The sequence below is a fragment of the Mobula hypostoma genome, chromosome 28 (genome assembly GCF_963921235.1).
Source record: "Mobula hypostoma chromosome 28, sMobHyp1.1, whole genome shotgun sequence".
Lineage (NCBI taxonomy): Eukaryota > Metazoa > Chordata > Chondrichthyes > Myliobatiformes > Myliobatidae > Mobula > Mobula hypostoma.
The window spans coordinates 21,164,395-21,182,104 of record NC_086124.1 but is presented as its reverse complement, the minus strand read 5'-3'; the positions used below and the strand labels follow the sequence as shown (position 1 = coordinate 21,182,104).

The window sequence follows — 17,710 nt, the reverse complement described above, 5'->3', positions numbered from 1 at the left end:
GCTTTCCGAGAGTCCAGAGTTCGATTCTGGCCTCGTCCTATCAGGAGTTTTTTAATGTCCTCCCCGTCAGAGTGTGTGAGTTTTCTTCAGGTTCCTCCGGCTTCCTCCCATGGTCCAAAGACCGACCTGGTCGGTTAATGGGTCGTTGTAAATTGTCCTGTGATCAGGGTAGGTTTAAATCGGGGTTGCCACGGGCCCCACGGCTTGAAGGGCCGAAATGGCCTGCTCTGCACTGTGTCACTAAATTAAAATGTTCCCGTTCCTGTCAAGGATAGTGTTTACCCCCAGCGATGGTCCCAGAATGCCTCCACGTGACCTGGGCATGGGACGTACCCCACGGAATATCGACAGGCAGTCCGTCCAGGACCACGGATCCTCCGCTATCCACTTCTAGGACCATGGATAGCACTCTTTGTCAGACCCAGGTGTAAGTTTATAGAGACAACATCATCCATCCTTGTCTGTGCCCCTTACTGGAAGACTGCATGAAATAGGGTAGGGCTAAGACAACACAATACGACTTAGTCCAACCCAACCCAACAGAGTCTAACTCAACACAACATAGTATACAACCCAACACTGTCCAATCCATCCCAACAGCCCAACTCAACCCAATATAATCCAACCGATCAATATCCATCCCAACACAGTCGAACCCAATAAAGCCCAACCCAACACAGTTTAACTCAATGCAAGACATTACAATCAACACTGTTCAACCCAGCGTACTCCAACCCAACACACAATCCAGCCTGACACCATCCACCCCAAATAGTCTAACCCAACTCAACACAGCCCAACTACACTCAGTACAATCCAACCCAATGGGTTGAACTCAACCTAGCTAAAGACCTACCCATCCCATGACGTCATGCAGACCATCCTAGCTTCGCCGACCCTATTCTCTCATTCCCAATCTCCCACCTTCCTGCCTACCTCCTACCACAGCCCGAATCCTCGGCATCCCCTTGCCAACACCTGCCCGGCTCCGTAGCAAGGTCTGAACCCCCCTTGAAGTCGGGAAGGTGTATTTTAGGATGGGAAATCCAACCCAACTCTACCCAACACAGCCCGATCAAACATAATCCAATCCAACCCAACACAGACCAACCCAACCTGTATCTCCTCCAGTATGTCTCGAGGAAAGCAGATGGCCGTTCCAGTTCCAGCTCCTCGACTGTAAATATGATCAGAGGTGCTTGTTAAGCTGTGAACTTTCCAAATACAATGTGTCCCTCCACGTACTGTGACTGCTCCCTGCACTGTGGCAATGGGTGTCTCTATACTGCCCTCTCTAACCGATCAAAGATGGGGGCATCCAAACTCCGGCTGAGAATAAAGCTCTGCCCAGCATCTTCTTGTCTTGGGCAGAGCACGTGGACGATTGTGGCAAGGGGAATCACGGATGGCGCAGTGCATGGATTGATCAGATAAGGGGTTCTTCCTCCGCTACCCCGCACCCCACCACCTCCAACTGATGATGTCCACCTGAATCCAGACGGATTTCTCCCTCATTGTCCGGGCTGTGAATTTTCGACTCATCTGGGGGAAAGTAGAGTCTATTTATGACTAGTTCTGCCGGTCAGGACTGCTGCAGCCTCAACCGACAACAGCGGGGAAATTTCTCCGCTTAACAAAAAAAAAAATCGTCCGGCAGATTGGAGGAAACGTGCAGAATCAGAAGCCATCAATCGCATTGGGTTGGCAAGAGGGAGAAAGAGATGGAGGGTGTTGTCGGAGGAAGTGACTAAAACAGTCCCTACCCTGCCAGACGTCAGAATGGCCACAACGCCCCACACCTACCGGAGGATGACAGTGAACTGTCAGCCCACCAGCTGAAGGAGGGAAAAGACAGTCGGAGTCTGCTGACCCCACCCCCCATTTGCCAGCCACTTTCTAAGACAGGACTAAGATCAGTGGCCGTGCCCTCTGTGTTTGTAATGATTCTGTGAGCTGTTCTGTGGGAACGCCATGACTCCTCTCCAAGGGCGGTGTTGGAGGGGGTGTCACCCGTGTACAAAACAAAATATTTATTCAGATCGTGAGCCACCTGTTGAACTTCCTGCACCCATTTTTTCGGAAAGTTCGGTACATATCTGTGAAATTCGTCACTTTATTTAATGTTTGTGTACAGAATAGTCAATTTCAGTCATGGATATTGTAGAATGAAGCACTGTTACGGTTGGTAAAAGTCTGCAAAATACACAACTGTTCTAATTGGTCGGTTTATTCTTTCCTCACTCCTGAGGCACACGGTCTCAACCCGATTCGCTGGCAATTCCTCCCCCCATGGACGCTGCCTGACCATCTGAGTTCCTGCAGCAGACTGTCTGTGGCTACAGGTTCCAGCATCTGCAGTCACTTGCCCCTCTTATTGAGTTGGGCAGTTGGTCATAAACTTCTCAACTCCTGGATTAGATCCCAGCCTGTAACCCACTCCTGGGGATCTGTTGTTCTACATATAACCCCACTCTCCCCCAAACCCCTGTATTAGATCCCAGCCATTAACCCATTCCCGGGAAACTGCTGTTCTATATATAAACCCACCGAAACCCCGCATACGATCCCATCCTGTAACCCACTCCTGGGGATCTGTTGTTCTACATATAACCCCACTCCCCCTCCCAAACACCTGAATTAGATCCCAGCCATTAACCCACTCACCACTCCTGGGATCTGTTAGTCTATATATAACCACTTCCACCCCCACCAAATCCCTGGAAGAGATCCCAGCCATTAACCCACTCCTGGGGATCTGTTATTCTATATATATAAACTCCTGGATTAGATTCCAGCAGTTAACCCACTGAACCCCTGGACCAGACCCCAGCCTGTAACCCACCGCAGGGATCCATCATTCCATATATACATATCCCTGGACCCCTGGATTAGATCCCAGCCGTGAACCCACTCCCAGGGATCTATTATTCCATATATACCCCCTCCCATGACACCCCCCTTTGATTAGACCCCAGCTTCTAACCCACTCCAGTTTATCTGATATCTAAGGTATTCCGCAAGGGTCTGTGTTGGGACCAGTTCTTTTTATGTTGTATGTCAACGACTTGGAGGTTGAGATTGAAGGCTTCGTGACCAGGTTTGTCGACGATACAAAGACAGGCGGAGGGGCGGGTAGAGCTGAGGGAGCAGGGAGCATGCAGAAGGACTTAAACAGATTAGGAGAATGGACAAAGAAGTGAGAGATGGAATGGGCATGCGTTTTGGTAGCAGGAGTGAAAGCACAGACCTTTTCCTAAACGGGGAGAAAATTGAAGAATCCAAGTTGCAAAGGGATTTGGGGGTCCTTGGGCAGAATTTCCCAAAGGTTGGGTTGGTGGTGAGCAAGGCAAATGCACTGTTGGTATTCATCACAAGAGGACTGGAATATAAAAACAAAGATGTAATATTGAGGCTTTATAACGCACTGGTGAGACCTCAATTGTGAGTAGTTTTGGAGCTCTTAGAACAGATGTGCTGACGTCAAGAGGGTTCAAAGGAGGTTCATGAAAATTATTCCGGGAATGAAAGAGTTAATATGGGAGGAGTGATTGATGGCTCTGGAATTCGGACTAATGAGAGGGAAATCCCTTTAAAACCGATCAAATGTTGAAAGGCCTCGGTAGGGTGGGATTTGAAGAGCATGTTTTCCACAGTGGGAGAGCCTCTGACCAGAGACCACAGCCTCAGAATACAGAGACGTCCATTTAGAGCGGAGATGAGGAATTTCTTTTAACCAGCGGGTGGTGAATCAGTGGAATTCGTTGCCAGAGGCGGCTGAGGAAGCCAGGTCATTGGGTGCATTAAAGGCGGAGTTTGATTGATTCTTGATGAGTCAGGGCATGAAAGGATACGGGGAGAAGGCAGGGGATTGGGTTTGGCAGGGAAATGGATCACCCATGATGAAATGGCAGAGCGGACTCGATGGGCCGAATGGCCTAATTCTTCTCCTACGTCTTGTGGTCTTGTATATAAACCCCTCGAGGCCAGATCTGTTACCAACACTCCCCGGGGATCTCTTACTATATATTATCAACTGCCGAACCTCTGGATTAGTTCCCAGCCTGTAATTCACTCCCAGGGATCTGTTATTGTATATATAAACCCCCCTGAACCCCTGGATTAAATCTCAGTCTATAACCCATTCCCAGGGAACTGTTATTCTATACATAAACCCCTTGCATCCCTGGATTAGATCCCAGTCTGTAACCCACACACAGGGATCTGTTATTCTGTATATAAACCCCTTGAATCTCTAGATTAGATCCTAGTCTGAAACCCGTTCCCAGGGATCTGTTATTCTATTCATAAATCCTGAATCCCTGGATTAGATCCCAGTCTATAACCCACTCCTGGGGATCTTTTATCCTATATATAAACCCCTTGAATCCCTGGATTAGATCCCAGTCTGTAACCCACTCCTGGGGATCTTTTATCCTATATATAAACCCCTTGAATCCCTGGATTAGATCCCAGTCTGTAACCCACTCCTGGGGATCTGTTATCCTTTATATAAACCCCTTGAATCACTGGATTAGATACCAGTCTGTAACCCACTCCTGGGGATCTGTTATTCTCTATACAAACCCCCTGAACCCCAGGATTAGATCCCAGTCTGTAACCCACTCCTGGGGATCTGTTACTCTATATATAAACCCCCTGAACCCCTGGATTAGATCCCAGTCTGTAACCCACTCCCGGGGATCTGTTATTCTCTATATAAACCCCCTGAACCCCTGGATTAGATCCCAGTCTGTAACCCACTCCCGGGGATCTGTTATTCTCTATATAAACCCACTGAACCCCTGGATTAGATCCCAGTCTGTAACCCACTCCCGGGGATCTGTTATTCTCTATATAAACCCCCTGAACCCCTGGATTAGATCCCAGTCTGTAACCCACTCCCGGGGATCTGTTATTCTCTATATAAACCCACTGAACCCCTGGATTAGATCCCAGTCTGTAACCCACTCCCGGGGATCTGTTATTCTCTATATAAACCCACTGAACCCCTGGATTAGATCCCAGTCTGTAACCCACTCCCGGGGATCTGTTATTCTCTATATAAACCCCCTGAACCCCTGGATTAGATCCCAGTCTGTAACCCACTCCCGGGGATCTGTTATTCTCTATATAAACCCACTGAACCCCTGGATTAGATCCCAGTCTGTAACCCACTCCCGGAGATCTGTTATTACCGGTGACCAGTGATGTTCCACAGGGCTTGGTGTGGGGACCGATTGTTTTCACATTGTATGTCAACGGTTTCAAAGATGAAATTGAAAGCTTTGTGGATATGAAGATAGGTGGAGGGGCAGGCAGTGTTGAGGAAGCAATGAGCCTGAAGAGGATTTAAACAGATTAGGAGAATGGGCAAAGAGATGGCAGATGGAATACAATGTCCGGAAGTGTGTGGTCATGAACTTTGGGAGAAGGTGTAAAAGCATTGACTATTTTCTAATCGGGGAGAAAACTTTAAAAAATCTGAGGTGCAAAGGGATTTGGGTGTCCTCAGGTAGGATTTCCTAAAGGTTGATTTGCATGCTGTGTCAGTGGTGAAGGCAGCAAATGCAATGTTAGCATTCATTTCAGGAGGATTGGAATATAAAAGCAAGAGTGTGATGCTAGGGCTTTATAAGGTACTGGTGAGGCCTCACCTTGAGTATTGTGAACAGTTTTGGGCTCCTCATCTAAGCTGTGCTGGCATTGGAGAGGGTCCAGAGGAGGTTTACAAGGATGATTCCGGGAATGGAAGTGAGCAGTGATTGAAAGCTCTGGGCCTGTACTCACTGGAATTCAGATAATGAGGGGGATCTCATTGAAACCTAGTCAATGTTAAAGGCCTCAACAGAGTGGATGTGGAGAGGATGTTTCCTATAGTGGGAGAGTCTAGGACCAGAGGGCACAGCCCCAGAATAGAGGGACGTCCAATTAGAACAGAGACGAGGAGGAATTTCTCTAGCCAGTGGGCGGTGAATCTGTGGAATTTCATTTCCACAGGTGGCTGTGGGAACCAGGTCACTGGGTGTACCTACGGCAGTTTGATAGCTTCTTGATTAGTCAGGGCGTGAAAGGTTATTGGGAGAAGGCAGGAGACTGGGTTTGAGAGGCAAACAGATCAGCCATGATGAAATGCCAGAACAGACTCGATGGGCTGAATGGCCCAAATCCCCCTCCTATATCCTGTGGTCCATACCCCCGGGTTAGATCTCAGCTTCTAACCTCCTCCTGGTGATCTGTTACTGTATATATACAAACCCATACCCCTGGATTAGATCCCAGTCTGTAACCCAGTCCCAGAATCTGTCATTCTATATATAAACACCCTAAACCCCCGGGTTAGATCTCACCTCGTAACCTCCTCCTGGTGATCTGTTACTGTATATATACAAACCCGTACCCCTGGATTAGATCCCAGTCTGTAACCCAGTCCCAGAATCTGTTATTCTATATATATAAACCCCCTGAACCCCCTGGGTTAGATCACAGACTGTATCCCACACCAGGGATTTGTTATTATTATATATATATATATATATATATATATATATATATATATTTGTTATAATTATAATATATATATCTAAACCCACGAACCACTGGAGCAGATCCCAGCCTGTAACTACTCCCAGGGATCTGGTACTCTATATATAAACTCCCTGGATCAGATTAGATGACAGCGGTATATGGGAGGGATGGGTTAGATTGATTTCAGAGTAGGTGGGAAGGTTGACACAACATCATGGGCCAGACGGCCTGTACTGTGCTCTAAGTGTGAGGTGATGCGTGCAGCACAGTGGCCAGCGGGGTCCTGTGGAGTGTTGTAGAACAGAGAGACCCGGGGCTACAGATACATGGTTTCCTGAAAGCGACGATAACTGCATCTCAGTGTGGTATGGCAATTGTCCCATATCTGACTGCAAAGCACTCCAGCGTGTGGTGAAAACTGCCCAGCGGATTATCAGCACCCAATTGCCCACCACTGAGAACATCTACCATAAACGCTGCCTGGGCAGGGCGAAAAGCATTATGAAGGATGCATCTCACCCTAACCATGGACTTTTTACTCTCCTCCCATCCGGTAGGTGCTACAGGAGCCTCCGCTCCCGCACCAGCAGGCACAGGAACAGCTTCTTCCCTGAGGCTGTGACCCTGCTGAACCTCTCATCACAGCACTAAGCAGTATTACATCCATATTGTACTGTCTCAGTACTTTTATATTTGTGTGCTGTAGCAGTTACTTTTTATTCGCAGTTATTTTGTAAATAACACTATTCCTTGCATTTCTGGTTGGATGCATTTCATTGGCTTTGTACTCAGCACAACGACAATAAAGTTGAATCTAATCTAATCTAGTAAAGGGTAGACAGGGTGATGAAGGCGGCTTTGGGCATGCTGGCCGTCATTCAGGCTTCTGAGTACAGGAGTTGGGACGTCATGTTGCAGTTGCACAAGACGTTGGTAAGGCCACACTTGGAGTACTGTGCTCAGTTCTGGTCACCCTGCTGTAGGAAAGATGCCATTGAGCTGGAAAGTGTGCAGGGGAGATTTATGAGGATGTTGCCGAGACTCGAGGGACTGAGTTATGGAGAGAGGTTGGGCAGGTTGGAGCTTTATTCCCTGGATCACAAGAAACTGAGGTGTATAGAATCAGAAGGGGTGTAGAGAGAGTGAATTCACAGTTTTCCCAGAACTGTAAAATCAAAAAAAGGTTTGTGAAGGGAAGAGATTTACTAAGAACCTGAGGGGCAATCTATGGAACGAGCTACGTGGAAGTGGTTGAGGTGGGTACAATTACAACATTTAAAAGGCACTTGGATAGGTTCATGGATACAGAAGGTTTCGAGGGATAAGGGCCAAACGCCAGCAAGTGGCACCGGGTAGATGGGAGTCTTGGTTGGGACAGACCAGTTGGGCCGAAGGGCTGTGTGACTCTATGCCTTCAGATTTGGGGAGGTGGACAGCGGCAGGGCGCGGTCTTGGGCCCCATGTCCACGACTCCCTGAAATTGGCTGCACCAGTTGATGAGGTGATAGAGCAAGCGGTTTGTGCAACACTATTACAGCGCAGGGCATGCGAGTTCGGAGGTCAACTCCAGTGTCCTCTATAAGGAATCTGTACTGTCCACCCTGCCGGGTGTGTGGGTTTTCTCCGGGCGCTCTGATTTCCTCCCGCTGTCCAAAGACCCTGGTGGTAGGTTAACTGGTCGTTGTAAATCGTCCTGTGAGTTTGTTCATTAGGTGCCGTGCCGCATGACAAGAGGTGATCACGGTCTTTCCATGACCGTGATTGTTCTCGGCAATCTTTGCAACAGAAGTGGTTTGCCATTGCCTTCTTCTGGATAGTGTCTTCACAAGATGGGTGACCCCGGCCCTTCAGAGATTGTCCGGTGTCAGTGGTCGCATCACCAGGACTTGTGATATGCACCGGCTGTTCCCATGGCTTCACATGACCCTGATCGGGGGGATAAACAGGTGCTAACCTTGCCCAAGGGTGACCTGTAGACTAGCGGAGGGAAGGAGCACCTTACACCTCCTTTGGTAGAGACGTATCTCCACCTCGATACAATAGATGTGTGGGCACGTGGCCAAGTGGTTAAGGCATTGGACTAGTGATCTGAAGGTCGTGAGTTCGAGCCCCAGCTGAGGCCGCATGTTGTGTCCTTGAGCAAGGCACTTAACCACACATTGCCCTGTGACGACACTGGTGCCAAGCTGTATCGGCCCTTGCCCTTCCCTTGGACAACATCGGTGTCGTAGAGAGGGGAGACGTGCAGCATGGGCAACTGCTGGTCTTTCATACAACCTTGCCCAGGCCTGCGCCCTGGAGAGTGAAGACTTTCCAGGTGCAGATCCATGGTCTCGCAAGACTAACAGATGCCTTAAATCTCCACCCCACCACTGACGTCCCGTGATTAGGCTAGCGTTAAGTAGATTGGTTGCTGGGGCTGCACGGCTCAAAGGGCCTATTCCGCGGTGTTTCTCGAAATAAATAAATAAGGTAGATAATTGTTGCCGTTAGTAGTTGTGGCATTGACTTCAAGACTCGTGTTGCAACTTTATCAAACCGGTTGGGAAACATATGGGGTATCGCATTCATTTCTGGTCACCCCTCCATTACAGGAAGAGTGCGGGGGCTTTGGAGCCGGTGCAGAAGGGGTTCACTGGGATGCCGCCTGGATTAGATACAAGGAGAGTTTGGACAAACTTGGGTTGCTTTCTCTGGAGCGTCAGAGACCAGTGTGGGGGGAGATGTGATAGAGGTTTATAAGATTACGAGAGGCATAGATAGAGTAGAAAGACCATCTTTTTTCCCAGGGATGTAGTGTCTAATACCAGAGGGCATGCATAAGGTGAGAGGAGATACGAAGGACATTTTTTTTTACACAGAGCAGTGGGTGCCTGGAATGAGCTGTCGGGTTGGCGGATACGAGAGACTGTTAGACACGTAAAAGTGCAGGGATTATGGTCAGCATAGGCACGACAGGCAGAAGGGCCTGTTCCTGTGCTGTATGTACCGGTCTCAGGGCCCGCCTGTCACCAACTTCGGGGGTGGGGGTGGGACCGCCCGGCGCGGAGCGGGACCACCGTGGCGACCGCCAGCAGCAGCTGCCTGGAGAAGGAGGATCCCTTCGACGGTGGACTTCCTTTCCTCTGTGGGGAGTGTGGGGGTGTCGGAGGATCTGAAAATTCCAGAACTATTCCCTGGTGTGGTCATAATTCAGTGACTTGCTACCTCTGTCTTTCCTGGTCGTACGGAAAGCAAATACAAATGTTGGCATTCATTTTGTAGGTCTTTTAACCCTTGCAGTTACTTGGCTCTACCCACAATCACACTGTACCTTCCGATCCTATGTCACCTCTTTCAAAGGAATCGATTTCACTTTTTACCAACAGAGTCACACCACCTCCTCTGCGCACCTGCCTGCCCTTTCGACAAAACGTGGACCCTTGGATGTTAAACTCCCAGCTATAAACTTCCTTCAGCCACAACATCATGCCTGAAAATCTCTAACTGTGCTACAGGATCATCTGCTTTATTCTATATACTGTGTGCATTCATACACAACACCTTCAGTCCTGTATTCATCATCTACTTTGCCCTGATGTTACCAGAAGTTAAATTGTTTTGCAGGATCTCATTCACTCCTGCACTCTCCCTCCCTTTTATTTTTTCCTCACTTTTCCAAACTGCTGAACCCACCCTCCGAGTTTAAAGGCACACCAACCTATCCACCTATCCCCCCAGTCTGCAATTTTGCCCTATACTTCCCTCACAGTCTCACTGCCCCTCCTGTATTCCAACTGCCCCCTCACTCTGCTTCCCAGCCCCCTGCCAAATTAGTTTAAACACTCCCCCCCCCCACAACAGCTCTAGCAAACCTGCCCGCAAAGATATCGGTCCCCTTTGGGGTCAGGTGTAGCCTGTCCCTTCCCCAGAAGGGATCCCAATGACCCAGGGGTCTGAACCCCTGCCCCCTGCCCTAGTTCCTCAGCCAAGCATTCATCTGCCAAATCATGCTAATCCTACCCTCACTGGTGTGTGGCACAGACAGCGATCCAGAGATCACTACCCTGGAGGTCCTGCCTTTCAGCTTTCTGCCTAACTTCCTAAATTCCCTCCTCAGAACCTCCTCCCTTTTTCTATCTATGTCATCGGTACCAATATTTATCATGACTTCTGGCCGTTCACCCTCCCCCTTTAGAATATTATGGACCTTCTCTGAGACATCCCTGATCCTGGTACCTCGGAGGCAACACTCCTTCTGGGTGTCTCGATCACGTCCACAGAATCTCCTGTCTGCTCCTCTAACTACGGAATCCCCTATCGCTACTTCCTCTCCTCTTTTCCCTCCTGAGCCACAAAGCTACAGACCTGGTCACCACAGCTTTTCCCTGGTACGCTGTCACCCCCAACAGTAACCAAAGTTTGAGGGGATGGCCACAGGGTACTCTGCACTGACTGCCTATCCCCTTTCCCTCTCCTGACCCTCACCCAGGCACCTGCCCTCTGCAACATAGGGGTGAGTACCCCCCCACCCCCAGCAGCTCCTGTCTATCATCTCCTCAGATTCCCGTACGAATCAAAGGTCATCGAGCTGCATTTCCAGTTCCTTAGCATGGTCTTTAAGGAGCTGCAGCTCGATTCATTTTGTGCAGATGTAGTTACCAGGGAGACTGGAGGTCTCCCAGAAGGTCCCACATCCCACATGAAGAACACATCACTTCCGCTGGACCCATTCTCACTGCACCAGCTGTACACCAATAGACAATGAGAAAAAAAACACGTACTCTAGTCTCGACCCCTTCGTTCTCTTCTTATCCAAACCGCTTGAGCCAAAACTTCAAACTAACCACTCTAACACTGTCCCATTCATAAAATGGCTGCTCTGATTAACTGCTTTCCATTGGCTTTGCCAATTGCCTCATAAATCACGATGACTGAAGCCCATGGAAAAGTTCAGCTGGGCCCACTTCTGTGCTTTCTGACAAGGGGAAGTGTTCGTATTTCTTTCCATTAATGCGCATGTAAAATTTAACTTGCAGAGGAGGACGTTCTCGGGAAGGGGGCTGGAATAGCTGGGTTGATCCTGGGGCCTTTTAAAACACCACTCTGTCTACTGGTGGCATCCGGTGGCTGCTGCCCACCCACAGCTACGTAGTCAGCCCCCACACCAAAAACCCCCCTCCCTCTGCCCAGGAGGAATTTTCAGTGGATTCCCATTGCTGTGCACATGTCTTTGGTTCTTGCAGCAGGACTTTGAACATGGGGAGAAACATCCCTCTCTCCCTCTCCCTCCTTCCCCACCTCTCCCTCATCCTCCCCATCTTTCTCTGTCCCTACCATCTCTCCACCTCAACCCTACCTTCTCTCCCTCACCCCTCTCCGAATATCTCTCTCCCCACTCCCCATCTTTCACTTTTTCATCTCTCTCCCCCTCTCAATAACCACTCTCTTCCCCATATCTCTTTCCTCCCTATTTGTCTCACCCTATCCCACCTTCCAGTCTTGTCTTTCTCTCATCTCCCTGTCTCTCTCTTCCCACCCCATCTCTTTCTCCCTCTTTCCACCTCTCCTTCCCTCTCCCAATCCTGACTCTCTCACCCCTCCCCATTTCTCTTTCTCTCCCTCCATCTCATTTCCCTTCACCTCTGCCCCATCCAAATCTCACTTTCTGCCCTCTCATCTCCATCTTCCTCTCCCCATCACACTCTACCCCCAGCCCTGTCTGTCTGACCCTCCACCCTGTGTCGGTGGCGCTGACGACTGACACCGCACTAGACACAAAAGCCCACTGGTACTCCAATAGTTGAAGTGCTTTTCAGGAATTTGTATTTTGAACTTTAAAAAAAAAATAAATATAACATTTTTAAATGGATAAAGTTGGCAGCAAGTCATGAACAGGGCCTTTGCTTCAATTTCACCCTCATGCCAATGCTGACTAGCCCCACCATCTCGTGCGACGGCTATTTCAGTTCCACCTGTGGGGAAGAGTGATCACATCGCCGCGAGGGTTTGAGGCTGCCCCATACATCGATCCCAATCACTGTGTGTTGACTCTGCATGTTTTCCCCGTATTCCCCCCACCCCGCCTGAGTACTCCAGATTCCCCCTCCCCACATCAAATGTGTGGAGACGGTGGGTTTATTGCCCCCACCATTTGGTATGTGTGTGGGTGAAGGATGACTCTCCCATCCTGCAGAGAGGTCAAAATCAGTAATGGGTTGGAGGCTGGCCCCTCCCATCGGTGCTGCCACGCCCTGTGTTGCTCACTCAGTGCTGCCCCCCAGAGTTTGCTCGGTGCTGCCCTGCCCTGTGGTGCTCACTCAGTGCTGCCCTCCAGTGTTTGCTTGGTGCTGCCCTGCCCTGCGGTGTTCTCTCAGTGCTGCCCCCCAGAGTTCAGTTGGTGAAAGAACAAGCTGAACCAGGCGAACTTGCCATCTGGAATCACACCACACAGGGACTTGGAGCAAGGTGCTGTTTTGTTTGGCTATACCCATGCATGGCTGAATGATAATTAAACTTGAATCTGACAGTGCCGCACCCGTGGAGTTTACATTTATTTCGGTGTCCCCACGCTCTGAAGTGGCGCTGGGAGAGGGGTTCCACTCTCTCTGGTTGCTGGCGGGAGGAGAGTGGGGGGTGAGGACCCTGCAGCTGCCCTCACTCCCCCAGCGACAGGTCCATGGCTGCATTGAGGGTGTCCGACAGCTTGGCGGCCAGTTTGTCTGCGGGGAGTGAAGGAGGGAGGCCGTGAGTGTCAGGGTGGGGGGAAGGGAGCCACAAGGGCACGCACAACCCCTGCCAGTTGAACCTGCGGTGGAGGGAGGTCGGGTCTCGGACTGCTCGTCAGCACCCCGGTGAGCCCTCCCTCAGGGCGAGAGGCAAAGCACAATTCCACAGATCTTCCCCTTCCCCACCCCTGGCCCTCTTCCCTCCTTTCCTCTCAGTCCCATCCTTTCCACTCCTCCCCTCTCCCTCCCTCCCACTCTTGCTCTTCCCCTCATACAAGAAGATCTAGCTGTCCTTGTTCATCAGTCACTGAAAGCAAGCATGCAGGTACAGCAGGCTGTGAAGAAAGCTAATGGCATGTTGGCCTTCATAAGAAGGGGAGTTGAGTATAGGAGCAAAGAGGTCCTTCTGCAGTTGTACAGGGCCCTGGTGAGACCCCACCTGGAGTACTGTGTGCAGTTTTGGTCTCCAAATTTGTGGAAGGACATTCTTGCTATTGAGGGAGTGCAGCGTAGGTTCACGAGGTTAATTCCTGGGATGGCGGGACTGTCATATGTTGAAAGATTGGAGCGACTGGGCTTGTATACACTGGAATTTAGAAGGATGAGAGAGGATCTGATTGAAACATATAAGATTATTAAGGGATTGGGTATGCTAGAGGCAGGAACCATGTTCCCAATGTTGGGGGAGTCCAGAACCAGAGGCTGCAATTTGAGAATAAGCGGTGGGCCATTTAGAACGGAATTGAGGAAAAACTTTTTCAACCAGAGAGTTGTGAATATGTGGAATGCTCTGCCTCAGAAGGCAATGGAGGCCAATTCTCCGGATGCTTTCAAGAAAGAGTTGGATAGAGCTCTTAAAGATAGCGGAGTGAAGGGATATGGGGAGAAGGCAGGAACAGGATACTGATTGTGGATGATCAGCCATGATCACAGTGAATGGTGGTGCTGGCTTGAAGGGCCGAATGGCCTACTCCTGCACCTATTGTCTATTTTTCCCCTTTCCCTTGCCCCCATTACCCCTTCCCCCACCCCTCCCTCCATGTCCCCCTCGCCCGACACCCACCTGCCCGTTTCTGCAGCCGCCGGCGCCTCCTGTTGGCCGCCCTGAGCGCCTGCCCCTGCCGCAGGGGCTCCACCTCGCGGACTGAGTTCAGGTCCCAGCGCCCCGGCTCCCCCCAGCTCCCCGGCTCCTGCGCCGGCCTGGTTCGTCCCCCGTCAAGCAGCACCGTCATCGCCCCCACCTGCAGCGGGAGGGGACACAGGTTTAATATCACCGGCATATGCCCTGAAATTTGCTGCTTTGCAGCAGCAGTACAATACAATAAACTATAAATTACAATGAGTATATATTTAAAAAAACGGAGTTAGTAGTGGAAAAAGAGCGGTGATTTCCATTTGGAAATCTGATGGCAGAGGGGAAGAAGCTGTCCCTGAATGATTGGGTGAACAATGAGATGAGGAGATGCCCTGGGTGGTGACGGACGGCAGCTTTTTGAGGCATTGTCTTTCGGAGGTGTCCTGGATGGAGCTGGTTGAGTTTGCAACTTTCTGCGGCTTTTCCCGATCCTGTGCGGTGGCCCCTCCACACCAGACGGTGACGCAAGGAGAACACGTAGAAATCGGCGAGGGTGACATACCAATCTCCTCAAACTCATAGCCACCATCGTGCCTTCTCTGTAACTGCATCAAAATGCTGGGCCCAGGACAGATCCTCAGAGACCGGGCCATCCAGGAACCTGAAACTGCTCACCCTTTCCACTGAGGCCTGGTGCGTGCGCGTGCGTGTGTGTGTGCGCGTGCGTTCCCTCAATTTTTCCTTCCTGAAGTCCACAATCAATTCCTGACATTGAGTGCAAGGTTGTTGGTGCGACACCATTCAAACCAGCTGATCTATCTCCCGCACGCCTGCTCTTCACCGTCTGAAATTCTGCCAACGTAGCTGTGTCATCGGCAAATTTATAGGTGGCATTTGAGCTGTGCCTACCCACACAGTCATGGGTGTAGAGAGAGCAGAGCAGTGGGCCAAGCAAAAATCCTTGCCAGTGTTGACTGTCAAGGATGTTACTTCTAATCTGCATACACTGTGGTCTCCTGGTGAGGGAGTCCAGCATCCAGTTGCAGAGGGAAGGCACACAGCTTTGTCAATTCGAGCTGAGGGTATGATTAGGTTGCATGCTGAGCTGCCGTCAGTAAACATCAGCCTGATGTAAGTATTGAGATTGTCAGCTGACCCGAGGCTGAGTGAGATTGCGTCCGCTGTAGACCCATTGTGGCGACAGGCAAATAGCAGTGGGTCCAGGTTCCTGCTCAGACAGGAGTTGATTCTAGCCATGACCGACCTCTCAAAGCATCTCATCCCAGTCGATGTGAGTACAACTGGGCGACAGTCACTGAGACAGCTCACCCAGCTCTCCCTGGGCACTGGTGTGACTGATGCAGGAGGGAAACTCCAACTACAACTGTAACACACTGTTACCCAACGCAGACCAGACCGCTCGGCCCCTCCCTCTCCTGCCCATTATCACCCCAACTTGCAGTGGGAGGGGACACAGCAGCCAGACTGCTCAGCCCATCCCTCTCCTGCCCATCACTGACTCACCTGCAGAGGGAGGGACAGAGCTGGAGACATTGCCACGGGGAGAGGGGAGAAGCTGTCCGATAACGGGGGGGGAGGGGGGGTGCAATTAAACTGTCGATGTTGGAAACCCGGAATACAATGTTGTACAGACTCAGCAAGTCAGACATCGACTGAGGGAGAAAGCGAGCAAACATTTCAGATGAGACAGTGGAAGGGGCTGCTCTCGGCCTTGTTTAAGGGAAAGGGAATATTGCATAGAGAATGAAAGTACCGGAGAGCAGTTGGAGAGGAAAGGGGGAGGGTGAGGAACGGGGTGAAGGTGAGGGACGGGGGGAAGGGGAGGGAGGGGGGAAGGGGAGGGACGGGGAAGGGGAGGGACGGGGGGAGGGTGAGGAACGGGGAAGGGGAGGAACGGGGGAAGGGGAGGGACGGGGGGAAGGGGAGGGACAGGGGAGGGGGAGGGGAGGGACAGGGGAGGGGAGGGGAGGGACAGGGGAGGGGGAGGGGGAGGGGAGGGACAGGGGAGGGGGAGGGGGAGGGGAGGGACGGGGAGGGGGAGGAGGAGGGGAGGGACGGGGAAAGGGGAGGGAGGGGGAAAGGGGAGGGAGGGGGAAAGGGGAGGGACAGGGGAAGGGGAGGGATGGGGACGGGGAAGGGAAGAGATGGGGAGGGGAGGGACGGGGAAGGGGAGGGACGGGGAAGGGGAGGGACGGGGAAGGACGGGGAAGGGGGGAGGGGAGGGACGGGGGAGGGGAGGGACGGGGGAGGGGAAGGGGGGAGGGGAGGGACGGGGGAGGGGAGGGATGGAGGAAAGGGGAGGGACGGGGGAAGAGAAGTTAAGAAGAGGGATAGGGGAGAGAGCGAGCAATAGAGAGAGGAACATACGACTCCCCGGGTTCCTGCTCGTTCCGACGGGTTCCCAGCGCACAGATCGATCAGTACCTGTCCGTCAGAGCTCTCGGTGCGGTCCTTCTCTCGGCTCGCTCCATCCTCTGCCATTTCGGTGTCCGGGGGCAGTGGACTCTCGCCACAGGTGGGGCCCGCCGTTTCCATGCAGATCCCGGCCTCCTCCGGCGGAGATGCCATCTCTGCCGTTCGGGGAAGAATGCCAGGGTTACTCAAAGTCAGCTTCGGCAGGCACGAGGAGGCATCGGCTCGTGGGGGAGGCGGGTAAGAGGGAGCACCAGACCAGGTGAAGGGTGGCGAGGATGGAGCGCCACACTCCGGCATGCTACTCGGGGGGGGGGGGAACGCACCACGGGTGGGGCAGTGAGGGGAGGAATCAATGGGACGAGGATACAGGAGGGCAGTGAGGACAGGGAGCGACTCACCAGTCAGGGCCTCCAGGTTTCCCTTCTCCAGCTCCTCGATGTCGAAGGCTTTGCCCAGCTCGCTGACTATCTCGGCGCTGATGTGCGTGGGAAGGGTGTGAGTCTCGGGGGGATGAGTGAAGTAACGAATCTTGCCGCTGTGGAAGGAGTGGGGGTGCAGCGGGTTTAACGGCGAGGATTTGGCACCATCAAGAACCACAACCCCTGTACCAACAAACGTTTACCTCCAATGGTCAAATGTGAAGACCCTCCCGCAGTGCAGAATGGCACTCCCTCTTTGTCGCCCCTCCCACAGCACGGCATCCCCTCCTCACCACCCCTCCCACAACACAGCATCCCCTCCTCACCACCCCTCCCACAACACAGCACTCCCTCCTCACCACCCCTCCCACAACACAGCACTCCCTCCTCACCACCCCTCCCACGACACATCACTCCCTCCTCACCACCCCTCCCACAACACGTCACTCCCTCCTCACCACCCCTCCCAAAACATAGTGTTCCTTCCTCACCACCCCTCCCACAACACAGCACTCCCTCCTCACCACCCCTCCCACAACACAGCACTC

General features: G+C 51.7%; 1 protein-coding gene across 1 annotated transcript in view; it reads right to left on the bottom strand.

The window, feature by feature from the left end:
• Window positions 1–12,636: 12,636 nt before the first annotated feature.
• gnl3l (G protein nucleolar 3 like) overlaps window positions 12,637–17,710 on the bottom strand; it is a 70,149-nt gene continuing 65,075 nt past the window's right edge. The window contains exons 12-15 of the mRNA XM_063034677.1: window positions 17,142–17,278; window positions 16,753–16,898; window positions 14,296–14,473; window positions 12,637–13,226 (exon numbers count right to left, since the gene is read on the bottom strand). Of these exons, the coding sequence (XP_062890747.1) occupies window positions 13,162–13,226; window positions 14,296–14,473; window positions 16,753–16,898; window positions 17,142–17,278 (526 nt within the window). The 3' untranslated portion in view covers window positions 12,637–13,161. The remainder of the gene's footprint in view (window positions 13,227–14,295; window positions 14,474–16,752; window positions 16,899–17,141; window positions 17,279–17,710) is intronic.